Genomic DNA, 25,162 nt, shown 5'->3' on the forward strand with positions numbered 1-25,162 from the left:
TCTACTTTGACATTTTTCAGCCTGCGATGTGAGTTAATCACCTTGTCCAGTAACATGACATGCAACAAATGATGAATTTGTTTGATAAAACTGCATGTGGCACATTCTCATCCTCCTCAAATAAAATTGCCAGTACAAACCTGATGGGTCCGTGGCAACCATTGATGATGTTGTGTACCACTGAAGCCGGAGCCACCTCCTTGCACAGGTAGTGATGGGCATCCACAGTCAGCCTGAAGTACCCGTCCACAAGGGCTGCAAAGGACAGAGCCTCTGCCCTTGTATCCAACAGCAGCTCCTGAAAAGTGCAGAGACATCCAAAGAGTGATAAAGGAAAGCAGGAAGGGAAGAAGTGATCAAAGTAGCAGCTATTACAAACACTCCACAGCACTCTCGAGCCCTGTAGTATGAGCAGTGATGAATGACAAACTCAAATTTAATTTCACAATTAAGTATGATAAAATAATTTGTCATGGCTAATAAAATGTAGCGAGGCGCCATCTTTGATTTGGCAGGTGAAAAAAACAATACAAAAACAAAAACACAACCAATGTAGAGAATGCAAGAAACAAGCTACAGGGCTTCTCAACAATGAATCCTTATACAATTCTTATTTAAGATATTATTAATAACACTTTAATTGCAATTTCGGGTTTTACTTATAAATGAAAAGTTTAGGAAAACACACACACACGTCTCACCATCTTCTTGTTGTCCTGTTTATAGATGGTGACCATCGCCTCTTTGATGACAGTATGCGTGATCTCATGGAAGTCACAGAAGACCACCCAGCCTTCGTTTGCATCTTTCTTTTTGTCAGTCTTCTGTTTTGCATCATGTTTGTTCTTCTTTGACTTTCCTTTTTCTCTACAGGCCACAGACGACTGTTTACAAAGCAAACACACGGATATAATTTTTTCTTAGCCAATCTGAAAATGCTGCATCACCTTTTCAAAGTCTCAATGACATTCTGTAACAGATCTCAGTGCATCAGAGATGTATCGAGTGATTAAGCGATGTTAAAATAAAATGTTAAAATGTTTTACTAAAATACTTTAAATATTACAATGTTTAACATCTAATATTTCTATTAAAGCCACTGATTACATTTATCACATTTCCTAACTTACTGAAGTTTGTATGAACTTGTTAACACCCACCAGTAAGTTAAGTTTTCCTCATTTGTTTATAAATTAAGGCCAGATTAAATGGGTGCGCCGTCTCTGGGATTCTCAAATAACAGGTTAGAGATCTGTCTACTACTTGTTTGCTACTCAATTTACCATTGTGAAACTAAAGGCCCTTGAGGTTTTTACTCACTGTAGTGGGTTTCTTCCTCCAGGAAATACCAGTGGTGCCGGTAACCAGGACCTGCATGTCAGGGCTTGCCTCCATGTTCTGACTCTGAGCGTGTCCTAGACTCTGATTATAATATCCTGGAAACAGGTAAACATAGCAAACGTATATTGCAGTAGTTGCATAGAAACATAACATTTTACACAAAGATTGTTTACAAAATAATCTGTTATTAACTATGGTGACTTTATGTTTGAAAGGGAAAAACAAACAAACAAACTCAGATCCCCGGATTACTTTCAGTAATCAGCCCTATATTGTTTGTAATCTTCACACGTTATTTAGAAAAGTACGGGGTGTGGTCTACTAAGTAATAAGTGGGTTAATGTTACAATGTGTAAACATCCTCTTTCACTTTTGTTTTTTAGCCATTGCAAAAGTTCTCACTGTGTCTTGGGTATATTTGGATGTCAACAAGGTGCAAACCTTTTTTTTCTCTCTCTTGCAGATCTGCTAGTGGGACACCACAGGGAGCCTACATGTAAACATACCAAACCACTGCCAACTATAGATCAATGCAGCTAATTAAACTACTGTCAGAGGACAGTAAAGACAAGCAGTTATCTCAGTTTTGTGGTAGAGTAGCAATTACAGTTTTCCTCATTATATGTATTATTCCCTGACTGGTCTCAAACTCTAACAGGGATTAACTCAGTAACTGTTTGAATCTTTCGTTACTCAAAATCTTCTGAAAAATTTGGGTCATGCTGGAAGTCAAAAAATAAAATGCCAGGGTGCTTTTTTCTACAACCTGAGCTGTTGTATGTCACAAATCTGGAACACTCCCTGGGAAACTAAAATCATGATTATCACCTTCTCACCACTCCAGTTACTTACCGTAGTAACTTCCATTGCAGAAGTCTCCCTCCTGAATTACACTAAGTGAAGAAGGCTCAAAAACCTCGCTGCCCATGCTGCTGACCAGGCCCTCCAACGTGGCCAGGTACTTGATCTTCAGGTCGTATGTCGTGATGTTGCTGTCCTTTACTGTGCGACTGTTGAATTCAGTGAGGAATTTCTTGAACACGTTGTTGATGCGGATCCGTGTCAGAATGTTACGCTGCTTAATGTTGCGGTTCAGCGAATCTGGGATGAAACGTTTGTAGCTGGGAAATGGGGAGAGGAGGGGATCAAGACAGAATGCATAAACATTTTTGTCAATACAATAAAACACTGTGCTGCTGTCTGTATTTTAGTAGTAGGTGTCGTTTTTTTGGCAATAATCAAAAAGCTGTGTTACCTGATTTCATGGGAAGCAGTGGACAGAGGCATTTTCTCATTCATGGCGTAGTGAGTGATTGCAAGCACAGCCATGCCCAAACACTCGTTTTCTATCTCATGTTGCTCTACCTCTGACTGGGGGCTCCTGAGTGGAACTACGCCAGTCTGAAAGTCATTTTGGCTCTGTGCAACAAATATACATTTATCCTTAGCAGATAATCAGACAAACAGCAAACACATCTGATCATAACAGAACTCTAATGGAAAACTGATCGTACACACTGTAAAAAAACAAAAACAAAACATGAGTACCAGCTGATGTTGTTTTAAAATGAGCTTTCATTGATAATGTGTTTTCATGGGATTTTAAAGTAAAACTAAGAAGAAAATAATACACCAAAAACATTCAAATGTTAAGTCGAGTCAAAGTGGATCTTTCTGTGATCTGAGATATTATATTCTTGATACATGCAACAATGAATGGGTAAAAGCTTGTGTATACAAAAACCAGTATAATAATTCAGGGTCTAAACTAAACCTTGCAAGCACAAACCTGAGTAAACAGGTAAGTCAAGGAGTCAGCATCCAGTAACGGTGTTCCCTCTGGTATTTTCTGTGGGCTGTTTCCTTTGAGTTTACTGATGCAGTGCCTCCAGACATACGGCTCTCCTTCAATGGAGCTATGCCAGTTTCTGAAATAAAACCTGACAGCAGAGAGATAGAGGACTGGTTAACAGCACAGCATAAATACACATGAGGGAATTTATGGCTTTGGTTTCTTCGTTTTTATTTTTATGTGGGTCTGCATCACATTACTGATGATGATTGAAATGTAAAACTGTCCATGCTGACTTTTACTCTGTTACTCTTTTAATCTGTCATCTCCATTTGACTTTCCAGTTAGCGTTTCAGTGCTGGGCAGTGACACCACCATCTCAGGTTTGAGGTTTTGGTTTTTTTGGTTGTTGTTTTTTTTCTTTTACTTTTTGACCCGTTTTCCTGTTTTCTCTGAAACGAAGCAATTTTAAAGCTAGCCTGTGCTTTACAGAGGAAATACGTGTACACCATGTATCTGTCTACATCCTTCAAAGAACAACAATAGACAAAGGGCAATGCACAAAACAGTAGTAACCTAAATCAAAGCAACACTGAAAAATGAATGAAAAGAAGAGTAAGAAGTAATGAAACAAATAATGAAGGCTCAATAAAAGGTCATGAATTTAATAAAACCTGATCAAACTGATATATTAATACTGTCAAATATGCCATCCGATATTCTCTAATATTACGACTTTTTAAAAAAAAATATCTGTATCTACGCTCTGTTTTGCCACTTTCTGACCTTATATAAATCTATCCTGATGGTATTTTTATCTTTGTGTGTGCTTTGTTTAGACCATGTTCATATCATGATATGATCATAATAACTCAGTTGTTTTTAGGTGGCTGCACTTTGATACAAGAAGCTCATACACAAAATATGCACCACAGTTAGGCTCTATGTACACTTGATTTTCCCTCTACTAGCTATTGTCAAAACAGAGCACAGATAAAGAGGAAGTGTAATTGACACCACAGTGTTCTTTTTTCCTCTTTGCATGACATGCTACTCAAGTTGTGAGTAGCACAGTACAGTGGGGTAGTAGAGTCAAGTACAAATATGGCATTATTTTACTGGTTTTAAAAAACTGGCAAAATAAACTCTTCACTGAAGTATTCTTCACTGGGTTAAGTCTGGTGAAATACTTTGCCATTATCATGCGAAATGGTAGAACAAACTGCTTTCTGTTCCTATTTTTAGTTCCTTTTATAGCTGTTGTAAGACTATATTATTTTATGAGCAGCAAAACAACTCCCTCACTAACCTTGACCTTCAGCTGAGTCCTGTGTTGGCTTTCCTTTGTCTTTTTTTAAATAAGGTCTAACAAATGTTTCATTTCAATTTGGGGTTCAAAACACGCCACAGTAACAACAAATTCTCGCTGCAAAAACTAAAGCTGTAATCCAGAAATGACCAAACTCCCCAATCAATCACAAATATATCATTTGGTCCAGACATTTTTATTCTATTCTATTATTATGAAATATCTTATCCTATCATCTTATTTAAAGAGCACTCGTATTTATGAAAAAATGTCTGATGCTGACAAGTTTTTGTTTTAAATCAGAGCACACAGAATGGCTTACAAGTACAGAAAAAACCATATAAGGAAGCAATTCTGCCCTATCCAGAAGTCTGGATTCTTAGCTTGTGCTAAACAAAAGTGAAACAAAATAATTTAGTCTTAATAGTGTCTTTGGGTTTTTGGGACATGGTTGCTTTAACACAGTTTGAACCACTGCTCTATCCCAACAAGCGAGGAGAGATTCCATACCTAATCGACAGTGTTCCTAGCTAGGAGGAGGCAAGTCAAGGTTCCCATCTTTAATTTCTGCCTGAGTTGCAATGCCCAGATTCCAGCACCTAATATTCTGTCTGGCCTGTAAAGACTTGGTTGGGTCCCCTGACAACCCCCCTGATAACCAGCTAGGACAAGTTGCATACTGCATGATGCTCTGAGATGTAAGCTATAGTCTCGCTTTTTAGCCCATACCTCTTGAGTCAGGCTTTATCGGGCTCGGAGCATCATACAGTATGCAACTTGTCCTAGCTGATTATCAGGGGGGTTGTCAGGGGACCCAACCAAGTCCCTCCTATTAGCTAGGAGGGATTACAGCTTAGCAAACTATGTCGAGCTTAAAGTCAGAGTATTATGTGTCGCGAAAGACCACGTTAACCTGCCCCTGACCAGTTACGGTTTAAAATCAGCTGAAAGCACAAGCTGACTCTTTCATTTACGGCACGTTCTAAATACAGTCGAGTTGCTATAGGGGAAATATGTTTTATATGTGAAAACTGTTAAGCTGTACCTTAATAGAACCATAGAATTAATTACAAACTGTGTTGCACTGCATAATACAGAACACATGCTAAGAATACCTGTTCAGTCAATAAAAATAATTTCCCTTTGATCTGCCTACAGGCAAAAGCAATTTCCATATCTTCTTTGTCAGGGTATGGGGCAATAATATTTCATTTTTAAATGTCTCCAGTTCAGAGCTCTAATGTGCAGTCATCACCTTAGCAAAAAAAAACAAAAAAAAACCCCAATAGCCCCAAGTGCACTTTCAGCAATAAAATAATTAACATGAATGACCCATGAAATGCCCCTTTTTATGTGAGTATGCACAGAGCCTGAAGCCAATTGTGCTGCTTTACAGAGAAAGTTTATAATGTCAAAACCGTTGCTTCCTGCTGGGGTTTTAGATTTATCAAGTCAACTAAGGCAAAGAAAGCCTGGCAGTGTTTAAATTTATTTGCAGTATTCTCTTCTGGTATCACGAAATGTACACCCTCTGATACAATACAGGAAACAATTCACAAATGATAGAAAATTAGAGTATTCAACTCCAGAGTAGGGATGGGTATCGTTTAGGTTTTATTTTATTTCTGCAAAATGATAAGCACCGTCCAGCCGCACGCACGAGGCGATCCACACTAACTCACTAATGGAGATTTACCACACCCGCAGTAGATGTGCTCGGTGTGAGGTCTTGTAGCAAGCTATCAAATACGGTGCATTTCTCGGCTTTAAAAAAAAAACGCTATGTGTCGCCAGGTGTTTCATCAGATTCGAGGTGTTACCTCCTTTGCACAGTATCACCTTAAAGCACTTGTTGCAGGCTGCTGAGTTTGCATCTTTTGCTGTGAAGTACAGCCAGACTTTTGACCGCATCGCCTTGGGCATTTTTGATCTGTAGCTCTGCTCTAAAAGAACGTACGTACCTGGGCCTGCCTACTATCCTTGGAAAGGTAAAATGATTGGCTAGAATCCAAAGTGTATGACATCTCAGGAAAAAAAAAAAACAAGCACCGAAATAAAGCACCGAAATGTGCGCTGCTTTTCGGTCTGGTTACTACCGTTTATGTCAGAACCAGTGCCATAATGACACCGGATATCGGTACCCATCCCTACTCCAGAGCGCTCATTTGCTGCCGTGACATCATTCTTACCTCATGCGATAGTGGAACTTGATACTGGTTTCATCTGTGACCTCGAACTCGTAGTTTGGGGGATACCAAGTGCCAGTGAGCTCATCGTACAGGGCAAATAGGTTATGGCACAAGGGAGAGATAGCTGAGAGACAGAAGAGCAGAGGGGGAGGGGGGGGATCAATAGTCAGGCTATTAGAATAATGACATTGGAAGAGGATTACAGCCTGTTTAAAGAGAGTGTTTAAGAGATGTGGAATACAATCTGCTTCTAAACAGACACATAGACAGCATAGACCACTATATCGTTGCAAAAGATGAAATGTTTTATGACTCGTAGAAAAGGCTCCACTCTGTCCATCTGTTGTTCTGACTTGGGATGTGCCAGTCTGATATCTGGATCAGATACTGGTTGGATCCCGAATAGCTGGATAAGATACTGGAGACAGTGCACTGATCTACAGCATTTCTATTCAATTCAGTTCTATTTAGTTAACTACACCATGCAACGGCAGCAGAGTACTGGCTGTTAGCCAGAGTGCTAACATAGCATGGAGGAAGCTGGCAGTAAAAGGACAGCAGTTGGGAGACATTTCACACTACAGAGCTACATTTGCACAGCAGCAACAACAGCTTTTATTTCGTATGTTTCATATGTTTTTACTTTCACCTCACACTTGGGTGAAAGTGAGTTGTTGCAGGTAAAAAGCTGCAATGATGATATTGATATCTTTCTTACTACTTCTTACAGCCTCACATTTAAACATTGTTCACATTTGTCTGGATGTCACCAAAACTGAAGCTTCTGGTACCTTTCAATACCAAAGTTCCATAAAGTATCATGTATGTTCCTGGTTCTCAGTGTCAAGTTTGAAATCCCACCATTGTGACAATGGAAGCTAGGCAGCTAACAGTATTATTGTTTAGTTAGAGAAATAAATGTGCATACATGTAAAGGCAATGAGACTGTTTAAGAGACGACGAATATAATCTGGTTCCACAACCATGGTTCAGGGGGTTGGGAAGCTCATCTGTAACTGGAAGGTTGCCGGTTCGATCCCCAGCTCTTTCTGTCCTGGTCGTTGTGTCTTTGGGCAAGACACTTTACCCTACCGCCTACTGGTGATGGCCAGAGGGGCCGATGGCGCAATATGGCAGCCTCGCTTCTGTCAGTCTGCCCCAGGGCAGCTGTGGCTACAACTGTAGCTTGCCTCCACCAGTGTGTGAATGTGAGAGTGAATGAATAGTGGAATTGTAAAGCGCTTTGGCTGCCTAGAAAAGCGCTATATAAATGCAATCCATTATTATTATTATTTTTAAACAGAGACAAAAACAAGTGTACTTTTGCTTAATATACTTTTCTGATTTTGACAAAATCTAAAACTTGACAGTCAGCATATGTAAGATTGCACGCAATAGGTATAAGATTAAAGCTAATCATTATTAATAACTCTATGCTTTTGTCTTTTGAATCTGGATATCCCATTTTACTATATACTATATTCAGTTACAGAAAAAAAAGGAAAATACACTCTTAATTACTGCAACAGGAAAAGATTAAATCAAAGAACTGGCAAATGACAATTCTGTAAACAAGTCAGCCACTTACAGCATTTCTTGGCAGCGTCCACGCAGAGGTTCTCAGCAGTGTAGTGGCCTTTTGGGTATTTCAGTGGGTCAATGTCAAGTCTGTAAAAGTGGATTTCCAGGCCTTTAATGGAAGCAGGTGAGGAAGAAGTCTGGGGTTTCCTAGGTTTCCTCATCTTCAAACAGAGTTGCCTGCCCAACTCCATCACGTACAAAGTTGGCATTCAGACCCTAAAGAAGTGAAATTAAAAAAAAAAAAAAATAAACAAAACAGAAAAAAGGGGGTAGGGGTAGGAAGTGGGAATGTTAGAATCACATTTGGAAATTCTTAAAATTTTGGTCTGTGGAGAGGAAAACTGTGAAAATTTACTGTGCTGACAGAATGAAGAACAGGACAGGCAACTCATACAAGCTTCATGTACCACAGGTTCCTAATGATTATTTCCTGTTTCTAGTTGAGGAACAGATATTTTGCATCCTCTGCCACTGTCAGGGATCACATATTCAAACTTTAACATTTAATCTAATTAATATTTTAGTTATTTTGTAATGTGTTACTCTGTACATATTTTAATATACAGTTTTTGTTCTCTGGTAGCTCTAATGCTATAACATTGTGACCATAGTCACATGATAACTCATTGAAAACTTCAATTATATTCAATATTCTACTAATGGTCACAGGTTTTCAAACTTTAGTTCTTCTTACTTAGTTGTATTGCCTTAAAGGAAGTTCACTATCTTAAACTAATTACTAAATAAAATCATTATAAGCTTGAGAGCACCACAAGAACTAACTTTGCAGTTACTTAACAGTCATTCCCATTACAGCATAAGTAATTATATAACGTTATTGAACACAACAGCAACCTGGTCTTAAAGTCAGCCAGTCAACCGCTCAAGTTCAAAGTGAAAAAAGGTGATTTAAGTGGCATGGATGTTTGTATCACATAGGCTGGGCTGACAATTACTTATATTCAACAGAACCATGTCTATGGTTTACAGAAAAAATATCCATTGAGTGGCAGTTCTGCAGAAGTGTCTTGTAGTTGTCAGTGTTGCTTAGCCAGACTGCTTCGATTTGATGGGAAGGCAACGGTAACTAAAATAAAAACATGTTACAACCAAGGTATGTAGAAGAGCATACTTTGAAGAGCAACATGTGAAACATTGAAGCTGGCAGGCTAAAGCAGCAGAAGACCATAATGGGCACCACTCCTGCAAGCTAAGAACAGGAAACTGAGGCTACAATTCACAGGGCTCACCAAACTTGGACAATAGGAAATTGGAAAAATGCTGCCTGGTCTTGTGAGCCTTTATTTGTCCTGCAACTTCCAGATGGTTGGGTCATAATTTGGAAAACCTTCCATTCTGCCTTAAACCAAAGATTCAGGCTGCTGCTGCTGCTAGTGGTGGTGTGGGGGATATTTTCTTAGTGCACTTAGGGGTCATTATTACCAACTGACCGTTGTTCAAATACCACAGTCTACCTGAGTATTGTTGCTGTCCATCCCTGTATGCATTTCATTTAGATTTCCCAAACATGAAAATGAGATCACTGTACACAAATGCCATTCACAGCTACTAGTAGGCCTCAACCCAATAGAGCATTTTTGGGATGTGGTGGAACGGAAGATTTGCAATCAACTGTTCTGCAATAGCGGAGTGATGCAATCATGTCAATAAGAACAAACAACTGAGGAATTTTTCTAGCACCTTGTTGAAATCATGCCTATCATAATAAGATGTGCTGAACAGAACAGGTTAGGTTTAGGATTTAAAATGTAAAGTGTCACATTTTCACCAATTCTTTTTTTGAACAACATGGTCTACGTGCTATATAGATTATTTAATGTTGGCAGAGTCCAGGAGAACCACTACTATGACATGTTCAATTCAATTCAATTCAATTCAATAAAACTTTACTGATCCTGAAGGTTGACCCCGAAGGAAATTGGGTTAAGGCTGCCGACCTTTGCCAGCGCCGACTTACCCTTCTGACCATACATACATTACACAAACATCACATGGGGAAGACAGGTCAGAGAGGTATAACAATGGAAAATGCACCACATGAGGAAAGATAAGGAGAAAAAAAAATAACTCCCCCCAGACTGAGCTCCAACAGGGAGATCAGTTTGAGAACAGAAAAAAAAACACCTCTGCACATGAAAAAAACTCTAAATATGCCAAAGAAACACATGACAAGCAACAGGGGTGGGTAAAGGGTGAGAGACAGCCGATTTAGACAGTACATCCGGGCCTGCAGCCTGTGCGCTGGTCTCCTTGATCCACCGTCAGCATCGGAAGGGAATAAGCCTCGAAGGCGTTTGGAAAGGGAGGGGGGATGAGTGTGTGCATATCAGTGTATATGTATGTGTGTGTGTGTGTGTCCAGAGTTCAGCTGAGACAGTGTCCTTCATCCTGCTAGGCTAAGTAAACAGTCTTCCAGCCAACCCAGGTGGCCTGGATGTTCTTCACATCTTCCAACAGGACAACACTTTCTCACTACAGAAGCAGACCAACAAACCAAGAGAGTATGTGTTTTAAGACCCCAGAGAGCCACGAGATTTGAAATCACAGCACTTTCTAGCAGATTCCCGTACAGCAAGTGGGGAAGGGCTTTAACCATGCAATGCTTGAGTCAAGTGCACATACATCAACCAGCATGCAGCCTGTTTCAGTTGCTCCTGCTTTTTCTCTTTACTTGCACTTTTTTCTTATTTATTTCTTTGTCCTTTACTTAGTACTTAGACTGTTTGTCTACATAATTTCCTCAGTGATTATTAAAGTATTCTGATTGTCAGTTTTTCACCACAAGAACTTCTGCTCTCAACATACACAATTAACAAAACAATTAACTATTATTCAGCATGGAATACAACACACTTCTAAATAAAATACTGCATAAAAGCCCAGGCACGGGAGCAACAATTATTGGAAAAAAGACAAACAAACTTGAATTTAACCTTAAAGACTGAATTAAGCCTCACTTGACAAATTAAGAACAAAAAGGTCATCAGGAGCAAAACACATAATAATATTTGGTTTCTGGAATTTGCTGCCAATACTTCACGTATACGCCATGACGAGCTTGAGCAACTTTGAGTTTTTTGTTTACCAAGAGATATCAACATCCTGCAAGAAGCTGACATTCCAGCAATCCCACCTCACCACAACTCAGCACCCAGCTTAGGCACACAGCAGTACCATAACTAGCCTTGTTCTTAGTTAACTCAGTTTTCTGTATTGATACAATTAAAAATTTACTGTATTGCTGCATTTATCAACTATGCTGCACATTTTTCCCTGCATGCTCTCGTTTCAGAGTCATTCGTTAATCGTATTTCTTTGTTTTTTTTTATTGTAGCATTAAAAATAAATATTTAACATTTAATTGCGTTTGTTTATCTATTTAAGTCCCAGTCTCTTTGTAGCCTCTATTTAGAGAAAATTTCCCTTCTAAAGTTTCTTTTAGCTACTTAAAAGAGAAAAACTTCCATTTATTAATCATTCTATGGCTACACTTCATAACGCTGACCTCCTAACGCTATATATCCCTATCAAGCTCATATCCGTATATATTACTGTTATTATTATTGGTGGTGGTGTTTAATAATTCCACTCAATGCCATATCCCCCGCATTAAGCTTGTTTCCCTACACCAGCTTTCATCTAGCACTTTTAATTTCTCATCACTTTTCATCACTGTTACAGCTGAATTTCTTAAGAAGAGAATTTCAATGACTCATTCTTTTTTTTTGTAACTCAGGCAGTGTTCCTCTGAGCACTGAGTGTGTGAATGTGAGAGTGAATGAATAGTGGAACTGTAAAGTGCTTTGGGTGCCTAGAAAAGCACTATATATATGCAATCCATTATTATTATTATTACTTCAGTTATCATCAGTACTTTAGAAAGTCACTATCCCTTTTTTGTTTCATATTAAAATGTAAAAATGCATAAGATGTATTTATGAGAAATACATTTTACAACAAACAAAGTTCATCCTAATGATAAACACAGTTTATCATGAAGTTTATCATAAAGCAAACACAAATGACATGGCAGCAAACTTGTGACACCAGTTCGATGAGGCTTTTGCAATGATTACGCCACTACTTTCCACAGCAGTTGAAAAAACAAATTGTTAAGCGCTGGTTCCCTCGGTAACTTCACGTCTACATTATGTCTGAAGCATTTTTTTTTTCACCGAACAAAACAAGACCTTGGAAGAGTTTATGATGTTACGATTGTCTGACAGTAAAAGCTGAATTTTCTGAGGTGTAGTTAAAATTAAAAGTCTTCACAAAAGTCAGAACAAAGAATGCCTCTACTTGTGCCCACATTTTCATGGAAAAAAAGACAGAATGTGTTGCCTTAAAGCTGCAACAGTGGATGTATTAGTCACCACCAGCCTTGTCGTTAATGTTCCCCTGTGATGTTCTGCAGACAGGAGTCATACTTGACACAAGCACTGTAGCCCTAACCTTTCTCCACATTATCCATCTATGTGTGACAATGCAAAAGTCAAAACCAATCCCATTAAACTGCCATTAACCTCCCAACTCCCAACCCAAATACAAAGTCCAATTGTGAGCGCGTGTCCAAGTGTAACAATAAAGTAAGTAACAGTTCTTTTTTTCCAGCATTTCTAATAGTAACACATTTAAAGGAAACTATATTGTTCACTACACTGAGAAAGGAAAACTTTGAACAATGCCCTGATATGATTCATGTGTGAAAACCACTAGCAATATATCTGCAAACTGCTTGACGGGACTCCTCTAACTGCAATTCAGGTTCTTATTCTATTGGAGAAGTGTAAGAAGTGAGTTCTATTCATGTTGTATCAGCTATTGACGAGTTCTGTTGAATGCAGAAAATGATGAGGCAATGTAGTTAAGATATTTGTTAGAAAAGTTAATGTCAAGACATGCTCAGCATGTGAGGCATACTTTGCTACCTGTGCTCAAAGTATTACGAACAACAGAGTTGGAGGTGGACAAACTATGGGATGAAACCATTTCCTGATTTCCCCAAGTATATGTTGTATAACGAAAAACACATTTCCCACCGACATCCTTATGTCTGTGATATGTCCACACAGGTCAACATAATACAGACTATTATACAGGCTAGACATGTTTTTACTTACGTTCCTATAAACTCAATTACATTTGAAATGTTGTGTGGATCACTCAGGCAGCGTAGGGCGCTAAATGCACACTTTACATTACTGTATAACTTACTGTTCATGCATTAACCATCCACAATGAATCCAAAATGATGAAATCACTGGTCACTTTTCCCTAACTACTGAAAACTAAGACTGTCCGATTTAAAATGGATTTAAATATGGATTAAAAGCACCATGGGAACAAATTCATGTGAATATCAAGAAAGTGAAAATGGAAAAAAAGAGCTTTTTTCCCCCTATGACATTCTGCTGTTGCATACATGTACTATAGCTGCATTCAAGCAAGCACAGGTGTTTATGAGTTTTATGGAGTGCAATTAAAATGTTACTTGGATTATCAGATGGAACTCCAGTGCTACACATGCAAATAAGAGCATAGCCTACATTGTCAGTGTTTGCAAAGACCAAAATCCAAAGTCCTTCATGGGACAAATTTTGTAAACCAGTGCTTGCCAGTAGACTGCTGGAACCAACCTATTATATCAGAATCAAACTAAAGGAAGTCAAATGGTCCTACCTGTGACTGAGTACACAGGCCACACAATTGCCTTCCCTAGTCTGGGCCTCACACCCCACCGGATGATGTGGTTTCTCTCACCATCTCAATACCTTTTCTTTCTTTTTCAGTTGAATTCTATTCAAGTGTCAAGTACATTCGGTGCCCAAGACAAGTTGGACAAGTTTTTTTTAAAGGGAACCTATTCAGCTCATTTGCAGTTTACAGTTGGCTCTACAAAGTAGCTTTGCTTCATAATTCAAAATAATGATAATAATATCCATCTTATTTTGGGGATCCCCTATGTTTATCCTGTCAGTAAAAAAAATCCTTTTTAGCTCCTCACCCATTTCATTATGGGTTTATAATCAGCTCAAATGATTAATCAGTTAACAAATAATTGGTCTACTGATAAACAACTTTTAGCTATAGCTCAATTACAGTTTAATTATTAATGCTGTAAGACCAAGAAGTACTGGGTTCTGACAGCAGTATTAAATCCATTATAAGGGTCTAAGGAAAGTCAAGCAATTAAAAGATCATTTAAGTGGTGCCCAATTCTACGAAAGACTTAAATTTTACTTTCTGTTTCAGATGATTCACATTCAATCCGTTACTTTTGTCATAATCATATGACTTGTGTCTAAGCCACAACACAATGAGTCAAAAGATAAAAGTATTTTCATAGACTGTTCATTAACCTGGCTCCGTTTTATTTTCTGTTAACTTATGGAAGCATGACGAAGTGATTGGATGGCAAGGGATACAGACTTTGTTTTTATTATAGGTTAGTTATTATTTTTGAATCCTATGTTATGTAGTTTAGAAGGTGAAAAAAATACATTCCAGACCACATTTTTTAAACATTTATCAGTATGGAATTAATAGAATTAAATCTTTACCATACAGTACCTGCACTTAAGATTTCAGAAGAAACTAATAATAAGACAGAAAAGAAGTAGGTAATGAGTGAAACTAAACTTAAAACAAAAAGAAAAAAAAAGGAAGGACCATTTTGTAACAATTTTTAATTAAGTATCAATAATGTGTTCCATAAGTGTCTCACTTAAATAACAATACAGAGAAACTCAAATATGGTCAAGCATTACCATCAAAAGTGCCACTTAGCTATCAGGAGAAAAAGTCATCATAACTTGCTCTTTGATGTCAAATATCAGGGTGAATACCAAAAGGTGGGCATACCGAGATCAACAATATCAAAGTAAAGTTCAACTGTGATCACGTTTCCATATGTGTGCACATTAAAAAATGTCATCAATAATCTTTTTGAATTACACTAATCTATTCATCATTTTTGGTTATCATTGCAGATAAATCTGCTGCTTGTTCAATCAGATCAATAAATTTTCGACCAAAAGTACAGCTGGGGAAAAGCTCTAGGAACTATATTCTAATTAATGTTCAACATGAAATTTTAGGAAGTTGTGATAACGTCGGAAACCTTTTTCTGCCTCTTTGGTTATGTGTTTTTTTGTGTGCTGTGGATCAAAAAAAACATGTGCCCACCTCTGTCAGCCTCAAAGCCACTTACCTTTCACTGCTTGGCTTTATTTTACTTAATGTGACATTTCCAGCCTGAAACAGGCGTTTATTTTCACTTACTGTCACTGGACCAAAGGCTTTTGCGTCAGTTAATTGTCTGGTCTACTGTGTGGGTTATACAAAACGTCAAAAATCGTGGGAAAGACCCATCACGAGTTCCCAGAATCCAAGCTAAATGTCTTGTTTACAACAATGAAAAAAACAACAACAACAACAAAACAACGGCAGTAGCATAAATCACAAACAGGAAAACAGAAATAATCACATTTGAAAAGATGAAACTAGTGGCTTTGTCATTTTGCTATAAAAAAAAGAAAAGAAACGTTTTTTTTTTTTAAAAAAACGTGTAGATTTGATTTTTAAAGCCAATAAACTGATCAGTCTACTCTAGTGTACTAATTTCATGTGGAGGATACAAAATTAATCCCACATGTGTTTGTTCTCTTCTAATGAATACAATTCATAAAAATGCCGAAGCCAATCATTTTATGTAATTCTGCTTTTTCAGTGTTAGTCACCTCTGGGTCCACTTTGTCAGATACAAATCCTGAGATTAACCATTATTACCAAATCCTTTATAACAATCGAAAACACAGAGTATCCATGTCAATCTAATCCACGATTTTCCTTGACATGTTGTTAAATGTTTAATGGAACATAACCAGACTCTTTTTGTATATTACGGTAAATCGGATTACATAAATTGTGTAATACATATGCTAATAATTCGTCCTCGCTTTCCTTAAGCCTACTCATCCTTCACCGTACTTCTGTATTGTTTAAATAATATAATCATAGTTTAACCCATCTTCCTGTATTGTGACAGGGACAATGGAGGCGGTGCCATTCCTATCAAGTGCATTGACGTTGGTTAACGTGAGCATGCTAGCTAGTAAGTTAACTTAGATTGCCAAAGAAAAGCCCAACGCCAACATCTTTACTCTTGGCAGCATCGGAGAATGATGATAAACGACAGGATGTGTTTAACAGACCAGAAGACGTGCTCTGTGTTCGACGGAAATATTTAATAAACGGTTATTTACTCACCTACCAAGCTTGGCCAGACAGCTGGCAAGTTACTTCCGTTTCGTTTTGTACATTAGACGCGTCGACCAAGTCGGTGCGCTTTCTCTAAAAGCTTCGTGAGTATCAGATGTTGTATATTAATTCCAAAACGTCCCAAAAAAGTATAAATATCCGAAAGAAAAGCGGTGCGAAGTTAATTCCACAGTTTCCCCCCGTTAGTATACCGTATTTTCTGGCGGTGGACAAAACAGCCTTCCTCGACTCTAGCTCTAACCCTTCCTGACAAGAAACGTCCCCTTCCCGAAAACGACGCAGTGGCTGGCGGTAAAAGCCGGCAGCTGATTGGCTGTGAGACCTTTCACTGGAGATGACGACACAAGTCCTTGAGCGGCGATAAACATAAATTAAACTGTTATTCACACTTTCTGAGCATTGTGGGTTACTTACAGCCGCAGATTTAGCTTAAATGACTTGATGATGATGATTCAGAAAGAAAAAAAAAAACTCAAGTAAAATTAAACAATGAACTGATGTATTTATTAACTGCATTTAATATCTTCGATGCAAAAATGCCAAGGAATGTCAGTAATGTAAGTGACTATGCAAAAGTAAAACCCAGCTTTCACTCATTCACTTTCTTATCCGCTTACAACTATGGAAGACGCATTTAGATTCTCCATCTAAGAACCAATACAACACTGTAAAATTAGTCCATTACAAGCCATGCGTTTAAAGCCTCTTATAGGTTAAGTGAATGAGCAAAGATTTATATAAAAAAGAAAGATTGGGAAATATATTAAAGTATTCAAACTCATTATTCATCACTTGTAACTGCTGTGCTCCAGCAATTAGAGCAGATGGAACTACCTACAACTAACTAGCTAGCTAACTAGCTAAAGCTGTGCCCACCCCCTACACACACACACACACTCACACACAAATACACACACACACACACACACACACACACACACACACACACACACACTTTTTTTAAATAATAAGGTAGACTTTTAACTAATTATTCCCCAAAATGGTCATTTAGCTGAGACACACCTTTAAGGGGCCAATCAAAACGCTGGTTTGATATTCAACAGTGTGTTTTTTTCCCGAAAAACTCTGGCTGGTCTCTAATAAAACAAAAATCTAAGCACGTAATGGGGCAAAAGTACAAATAGAAGCAGAGTAAATACATAAAGTATTTACTTGTGAAATGTAGTGAACGAGAAGGAGACAGGTGTAACAGTGAAAATGCATGATGTGGTGTAAGTGAAGGTGGATAAGATTAAATAACTGAGGTTGACCATTGTGACACCGTTATTATCTCAGTTACACTGGCTTCCTGTTAAATTTAGAGTTGATTTTAAGATCCTGGTCTTGACCTACAGAGCTGTGCACGGACTGGCACCTGCCTACATCTTTGATCTGCTACAGCCCTATGTCCCTAGCAGGTCTTTGAGGTCATCTGATCAGGGCTTACTTGCTATAAAAAACACTAAGAGGAGGACTAAGGGTGATAGAGCTTTTGCCACTGTGGCCCCTAGACTGTGGAACTCTCTCCCCCAAGCATTAAGAACTGTGGACTCAGTAGCTGTTTTTAAAAAACAACTCAAAACTTACCTTTTTAAAACTGCTTTTGGTTAATTTTATGCCTGTTTTATTTTCTCTTTTTAAATCTTTTTATGACTTGTAATCTTATGTGCAGCACTTTGTGATTCTGTCTTGAAAGGTGCTATATAAATAAAAAATTATTTATTTATTTATTTATTTATTTATTTATTCAAAGGAACAGAGTGCACAAGAGAGGTGAAGCCAGTGGAGATGAGTGCTGGGTGATATGTAAAAAGAAGGATAGCAGCAAGAGAAAAAAAAAGGAAGGTTTACAAGATGGTTGTGGGACCCTGCAGTGATGTAATGATTGGAGGCAGTGGCAATGATGAAGATGTTAAAATTTTTACCCAGAGTGAGCAGGATGGACAGGATAAGAAATTAATACATTATAAGGATGTTAGAGAGGCAAGGTTGAGATGATTTGGGGGTGTGGAGAAGATTGATTTGCCAGGCAGGAGTTAAAGAAAAGGGCATCACAGAGAAGATTCGTGGATGTACATGGAAGGAGGACATGCAAACAGTTGGTGTGATGAAAGGATGAAGGCTAAGATGGAGACAGATAATCTGCTGTGGCAGCCATTACAGGAACAGCTGAAAGAAGAAGGAGGAGGAGGAGGGCAAAGAGGAGGAGAATTAATAGAAGTGTATCAACACTGATGTTTTTGATTTCATAACTCAGTTGATGACACTTTGCTCAAAAATACTTTATTATACCCCCTTAATATTCTCAGTTCAACTCTGAACTTAAATACTATAAGTTCAAACACTATAATAATAAAAACCCTTAAGAACACAATAAGGAGACTGCCCCAATCCCCTTCACTGAGTCCTGGATTCAAGGTCCATGATGAGCATTCAGTGTTCATTTTAGAGTTAAATCCCTCAACAACAACAAAGAAAATAGAAAAAAGAAAACCAAAAGCTTGGCGTTCTGAGAATCACTGATCTCTTGAATTCATTCATTTCACTGTAAAGCCCACTTTCAGTGCATGTGTCAGAGGCTTAGTTTCCATCACTCCTGCTACTCATATTGCCAGATTTCTCGTCTGCATTGCTTGTGATTAGCTATATTTGAGTTTAGTCACCTTTAGCTGAAACTTGATGTGAGCACTGGAGAACATCCTGACTTCAGCAGAAAAGCTGAGATGTACAGTAAGCTATGTAAAGTACAAGTTCACCAACTGCTGTGGTACAGACGGCGAGGCTTATCATTCAATCTTTGCCTTTCTGTAGGTGGCACTTTCTTCTAGACCGCTATTTTCAGATTGTGTTTCCAGAATATTGCATGCGTTAATATCCCAGTTTTTTCTTGTAACTAACACCAAGGGGCCGAATGCTGTTTTCTTTTGATTGTGGTTTGTTCACGGCCTCTCTGTCTGTGCATTCCCATACCAAAGAAATACCTGCAAGCTATGGATGTCACTTCATTCCCTTTGCAAGCACTTCCCCTTATCTGTTTTCCTTCAGGTGTAGCTGCAATCATCTGACTGGCAGCCGGCATGTGCGCCAGCTCTGTGATTACACAAAGAGTAACTCAAACATGGTTTACATCTAAAATCATGTGTCCTACAATTGTAACTAGTGAGAAAGGCTTCCTTGGAAGGTACAGAATCCAGGAAGTGTGCAGAAATGTGTGACTAACTGTCTTCTTAGAGCTAAGAATCAGCGAGTCATCGTCTCTGGGTGATATCAGCGCTCAGAGAAAAATGGAGTTTCCCTGCTGAGTGCAGACAAAGGATCAAACAGCAATGCTGGGTGATTGTGTGCAGATACTGATATGTGTTTCAGAATTTTTAAACTGCACTGTCACGAGTGTCCCTGTAAACACAGACACTGACTTTAAGCCCCTCTGTGTAGCATTTATAATGGGTTTAGAACTCACAAACACAAATGTAGAAATGCATTTGCAGCTATAAGGAGAGTTTAAGCGAGTAATGATATAGTTTGTCCTATGGAGACATATTTTTATGGTTTATTCACAGCACAAAGCTCCACTTGTGTGGCTAGAATGCAATTGCATTTACAGGACATCAAATGTTGCTCTAGTGCACATGAATGCTAAAAATGCAGCAGCAGAAAGCGTAGCCAAAGTAGGCTTATCTCGACCTTTTCCTCTCACATTAATGAAACTGTGAGAGTTGGCTTCACAGCAGCAGTTATCAGCTGTGAGTTACCTGAACTACTGATGCAACACTGTCTGAGATGGGGATCAGAGTTGATAAAAAGAAGAAAGAAGAAGAAGAAAAGCATTTCTTCCTGCAACAACAAAGGGAGAAAGGAAAGCTCCTGAAAGACGTCTTTTTTAAAGTATGTGGCTCATATGAAGGGGAGGGAATTCCCTCGGCACATCCAAGCAAGCGCAATTACTGCCACACATTAAAGGAAGTATGAGGAGAAATTCCCTCATGGTGTTGGGTGGAGGGTCATGGGAAGACGCTGTCCTCGTCTCGAAAGCGACTTTAAATGTTTTTTTTGTTTTTGGTTTTTTTGTTGTTGCGTATTTTGTTATCAAAACACAGCCTTGCCACAATGCAGCACGTATAGCTCCGAGTGAGAAAAACACGCGACTCGAGGCGGGATTTAGCAGATTGAGGTTAACGTGAGAGAAAAACAAAATAAGTATCATGACTCTTCAGGGGCTTTCCGCAGCTTCAGCGGCAGCATGTACCCTTTACATACGAAGGACAGGTGCAGAGTGACCCCGCGGTTTATCAGACATGACTCAAACAGTGCTTGCATTATTCAAAATAGTATGTTCCGAAAAAAAAGAAGTGCGATTCATTTTTTGGAGCGAACTGGCATCGATAGATCGCAGATTACAGCGCAACTGTGCGCAAACTGAGTCACCAAAACAACAACTCGGTAGTTCGTACTAAAATGGATGCTCGCTCAAAGCCGTTGTGTTGTTATTCACGCAGTATAATGGAAGGAAGGAGTAGTCTCCCTCTATTAGCAAAACTGGATGACTGAGCAAAAACAAAACAACAACAAAACCCCACACTTTCGTGTCATTTCACGTCTTCCATGAGTCACTAGAAGTGAACCCGGCTTTAGTCCAGAGGAATTCAGCAGCAGTTCTTTACTTTATAAGGGTTCACAAACGGATTACACAACACAGAAACATTTGTGTGCTTCTGCTTCAACCACACCACAAAGCGCTATAATAATACTAGTAATACTACTAAAAATGGATCTGTAGCGACCCCTGTTGGCAGCAATGTGAAACTAGTTGCCACCAACGTTTCCAGATCGGGACCAAATACAGCTTCTTCTACTTGAGCTGTTATTTTTAATCACTCTCAAATGATCAAGCAATGCAAAGCTCGTTCATATTATGGTGATGAATAAGAGGCATTCATGCTTCCAGTGTTTTAAATGCTTATTAGACCTTTATGGTCATAGTTAGGAGAACCTCCATAAATTGAGTTTGTGCTTATAATTCCAGAAGAAGGCTAAACTGCAGGATTCGTTTGTTTTGGGTGTGTTAAGTAAGTACAATGCGTCTGTTTGCTTCTAAGGAATTCACTGCGTCACGCCTGGGATGGTTCTGCCCTCTGAATTTTGTAAATTTTTCTTTTCTTCAAAAGTAAAGATTACCTTTACTTTTGTCCCAGAAGAACAATGAGAAAAAACAGAGCTGATTCTGCCAATGACGAACAAGGGCCACAAATTGTTAACAAATAAAAGAACTAAACAAAAAACAAATGAAGTTGGTTTGGGTCAACGATGCTTGCATTCTTATCTAATGTGCTTTTCAATATTTGATAATAATGTTCAGTCGGCTCTCACGCAAGAGATAAAAAACCTATAAAGAACCAAAATCATCCATCTGAACTCAACTGCTTTTGTGTTGTTAGATATAAAGATGAAATATTTACTGACCTTTGAAAAGTTGAGATAGATTATAAATATTGTACTGCTGGGGAAAATAACTCAGCGAGGACGATCCTAAACTACAGATTTTGGCTCTGTGGCTTTTTGCTGAAGTGCTGAACACTGTTACAAATGTGCTGTTAGATTCAACCTGTGGATGTTATTTTGGAAATGAAAACACACACAGACACTTGGACATCCTTTACAAACTTTATTACTCAGCATATCACAACAAATGCCGTTTACATACCCACACTTGTCCACCTTCTCTTTGGTTCTTCTGCCTCGTTAGCCGAATGTGCCACTTTGACCACTGCACTAGTGTCAAGTTGGCAGCCATCCTTCAGTTATCACAGTACTGTACCTTCGATGGGGACAGCATCAGCACTGTGATAACTGAACCAGGGCAGCCTGTCAAATCTAGCAGTCCAAGACTTCACTCCACTTTGTCATCCACCAATAAAATCCTTGCTGTAGGTCAGCAGGTGCAAAGATAACATTCCATTTGCATTTTTTGCAGCTCGTTTTCTCCTCATGCAAAGCAAGTTTTGCAAATTTCTTTTGCTTACAAATGAATCATTTGAAATAACCTTTCATTTACACACTAACAACCATGTAACACAACATGTGATATTTATAAAGTGTCCTTTACACCAAAGGTCTTCAGCTCTCTAAACATGAGAAAACTGGTAAAATAATAAAGTCAGACAGAGGGAGGGGGGAAAAGCAAACAAAACAACCTATATGTTTAAGAGAAACAAATATCTGGACCATGTGTAAAGTTGCTGACAGTTACAGTCACAGGATCCTCCTCATCCAGGCGTCTTCTGTATGAAATCCATCTGAGAGCCAGATGATGCTACAGTAGTGTGTCAGTTTATTCAGGCTTTTTTGTTTTTTACCACCTGCACAATCAAACTAATGCCCCTCACTTATCGATGCTTTTAAAAGGCAGACTCTGCTATGCATTAAGCTATATCCTAATAATGTTTCTACACCCTTTTTTCCTTGCTCAGGTATGAGAGCTGCACAGTGAGAGTCACGGGTGCCTCGGTGGAAAGCTGTGAAAAGCGGTTTTCAGAAGGAAAGACGATTTTTTTTCACAGGGGTTTTACCTGCCTTGAAAAGGGGGCGGGGCAATTAATCATGCACAAGACTGCGCATGCGGTTTGATCCGCTTAGTTAGTCGTAGTCCTCGTTCCACATAAAAAAACAAAACAAAACCACTCGGGTTTTTCATCTTTGTTTCCATTTGCCACACACAAAGGCTAGCTAACGTTTCCCATCTTGAAACAACAACACTGCACTCCCTCACCGCCTTCCCGCCATGACTTCTTCGACACAAACTGCCTACTGTACATAGGCTATTCGTACCAGCACAAGGCCGAGTGATGTCAGACTTGTTATGATTCTCCTCGCGGGTTCCTCCCCTTCCCCCTCCCTCCCCCGCGCGCGCGGCGCGAGAAGCCTCTCGAGCAGTCCGGTCGCGTCGCTGGCCGTAGCTGCTCCTCCTCCTCGTCGTCTGCCCGCCCTCCGTACTTCATGTAAACAACTCCATTAGCCCCACTGCACAGGGGCACTATAGCCAAAAATAAATAGATAAATACATAAATAAATAAAAATGGCCGTGTCAGACGTGGACAGCAAAGCAACATGTGTAACAACTAGACAGAGCAGCGGTGTCAGGCTCGGAGCGACGTCTGCTGTTGGTAGTGACTATAAACACAGTCCCTGTGATGAAAGCGCGTCCATATTGCGTAAACCCTTAATGTAAATAGTCGAGGAATGGCTTATAACCCACTAACAGTGAAGGCAGCAGGGAGGCCAGGAGTAAAGACAGTAAAGCGAACTAAAGAGGAATAAACACTGTCGAAGCTTGTCGTTGCTTTCTCGCCTCAAAGAAGAAAAAAAAATTAAAAGTTGGCCAAAGAGAAACAACACTGTTATTTACGTCAGGTCACGCAAACATGCACGCTTGTTTTCACTAGCGTAAATATGCACGTGAAAAAAGCGACTTGATGCAAAAACACACACATATATATATATTTACACATAAGTGCAACGTTCGCAGTGAATATTGTGCAGCCAAACGTTAACGCCCAGCGTTGCACACACACCCCTTTTCTGGGCAAAAACAATCAGCATGCTGTGGAATCTAAATATAATCATTTCTTTTTAATTGCATCCAACTCGCATTTAACGTGTGACGAACAACGAGCTCGCTTACCTGCAATCCCCCTGTTTAACGCCCCGTGTTTACATGAATATTTTTAATGACGCAGCAAGACCACACAGAGCAACGTGATTGTCGCCATTTTTTGTTGTTATTGAATTCTCCAAAGCCATGTGACAAAAAAAGCGAGAGAAAAAAAGATCGTGATTTTAAAATCAGGTTTCCGGTTTCGCGGACAAAAACTACTTTTCCGAAGCGAAAAAATTAAAAATAATAAAATAGAATAAAATTAAAAGGAAGGGAAAAAAAAGGTTAATCTTCTGAGCTGCTGGTCTGATGGATTAGTCTGGTTATTCCACTGAAGACTCAAGGTTGTGCGCAGTATTTGACAGCTCCGGGACGCTGCCTCCGCCGTATGGCTCGCAACAAGTACTCCCTAGATTCCACCCGTGCGCAAATGTTTCGCGGAATGACGGCGTCTCGTTTGCTTGTTTCTGCGCCTCATGCCAGCAGTGCGAAAGCGTGAGAAATTAAGCGGCGTTGTAAAGGCTCCGATCGGCTGAAAATGCTGTCAACAAGTGGTGAAATCCAAGCATAACCAACTACTTTTAATGATTAGCGGGGTAACGAGCACGATTTTAACGCAGAACTCTCACCATTGGTTTAAAGTGACCTTCCCACTGCGAAGCAATTAACTGTGTAATACAAATAAACCCACTTTTTATTTTTATTTTTTTTAAGACCGACAATAATTATTTTATTTTTTAAATAATCTTTTTCCTTTTTTCCTTGTTTTTTTTTTAAATTTTATTTTGATGTATTTGTACCGCCTACGTGAGGTAAATATTATTATTTTAACACGTGGCTATGATAGATTGGCAGATAGATGGATGGATAGAACAGCAGTATTTCTTTTCTATGCCGTTGTTAAATATAATAATAAAATTAATGTAAACTTTCCCCCCTCTGTCTTAGAGTGACCCATTAGTCTACATATGTTTGTGGGCTGTATATTTAAAGAAAAC

General features: G+C 38.9%; 1 protein-coding gene and 1 long non-coding RNA gene across 3 annotated transcripts in view; both read right to left on the bottom strand.

Moving 5' to 3' along the window:
* The window catches only part of jak1 (Janus kinase 1), a 30,154-nt gene extending 13,385 nt beyond the window's left edge, over window positions 1-16,769 (bottom strand). The window contains exons 1-9 of one of the 2 annotated variants that reach the window (XM_040013545.1): window positions 16,506-16,769; window positions 8,220-8,428; window positions 6,632-6,755; window positions 3,131-3,281; window positions 2,597-2,760; window positions 2,194-2,462; window positions 1,321-1,436; window positions 702-884; window positions 141-298 (exon numbers count right to left, since the gene is read on the bottom strand). In XM_040013545.1, coding sequence (XP_039869479.1) covers window positions 141-298; window positions 702-884; window positions 1,321-1,436; window positions 2,194-2,462; window positions 2,597-2,760; window positions 3,131-3,281; window positions 6,632-6,755; window positions 8,220-8,421 — 1,367 coding nt within the window. In that variant the 5' untranslated portion in view covers window positions 8,422-8,428; window positions 16,506-16,769. Of the gene's footprint in view, window positions 1-140; window positions 299-701; window positions 885-1,320; window positions 1,437-2,193; window positions 2,463-2,596; window positions 2,761-3,130; window positions 3,282-6,631; window positions 6,756-8,219; window positions 8,429-16,501 lie in introns of both variants that reach the window. The other variant, XM_040013544.1, reaches the window with a different exon arrangement.
* A 5,391-nt stretch (window positions 16,770-22,160) lies between these two features.
* On the bottom strand, window positions 22,161-25,125 carry LOC120722541. The gene is made up of 2 exons (XR_005693511.1): window positions 24,192-25,125; window positions 22,161-23,543 (listed from the first exon to the last, which is right to left on the bottom strand). It is a non-coding gene; the product is annotated as an uncharacterized LOC120722541 (long non-coding RNA).
* Window positions 25,126-25,162: the final 37 nt, after the last annotated feature.

Source organism: Simochromis diagramma, unplaced genomic scaffold (genome assembly GCF_900408965.1).
Source record: "Simochromis diagramma unplaced genomic scaffold, fSimDia1.1 OVJJ01000649.1, whole genome shotgun sequence".
In the NCBI taxonomy this organism is placed as follows: Eukaryota; Metazoa; Chordata; class Actinopteri; order Cichliformes; family Cichlidae; genus Simochromis; species Simochromis diagramma.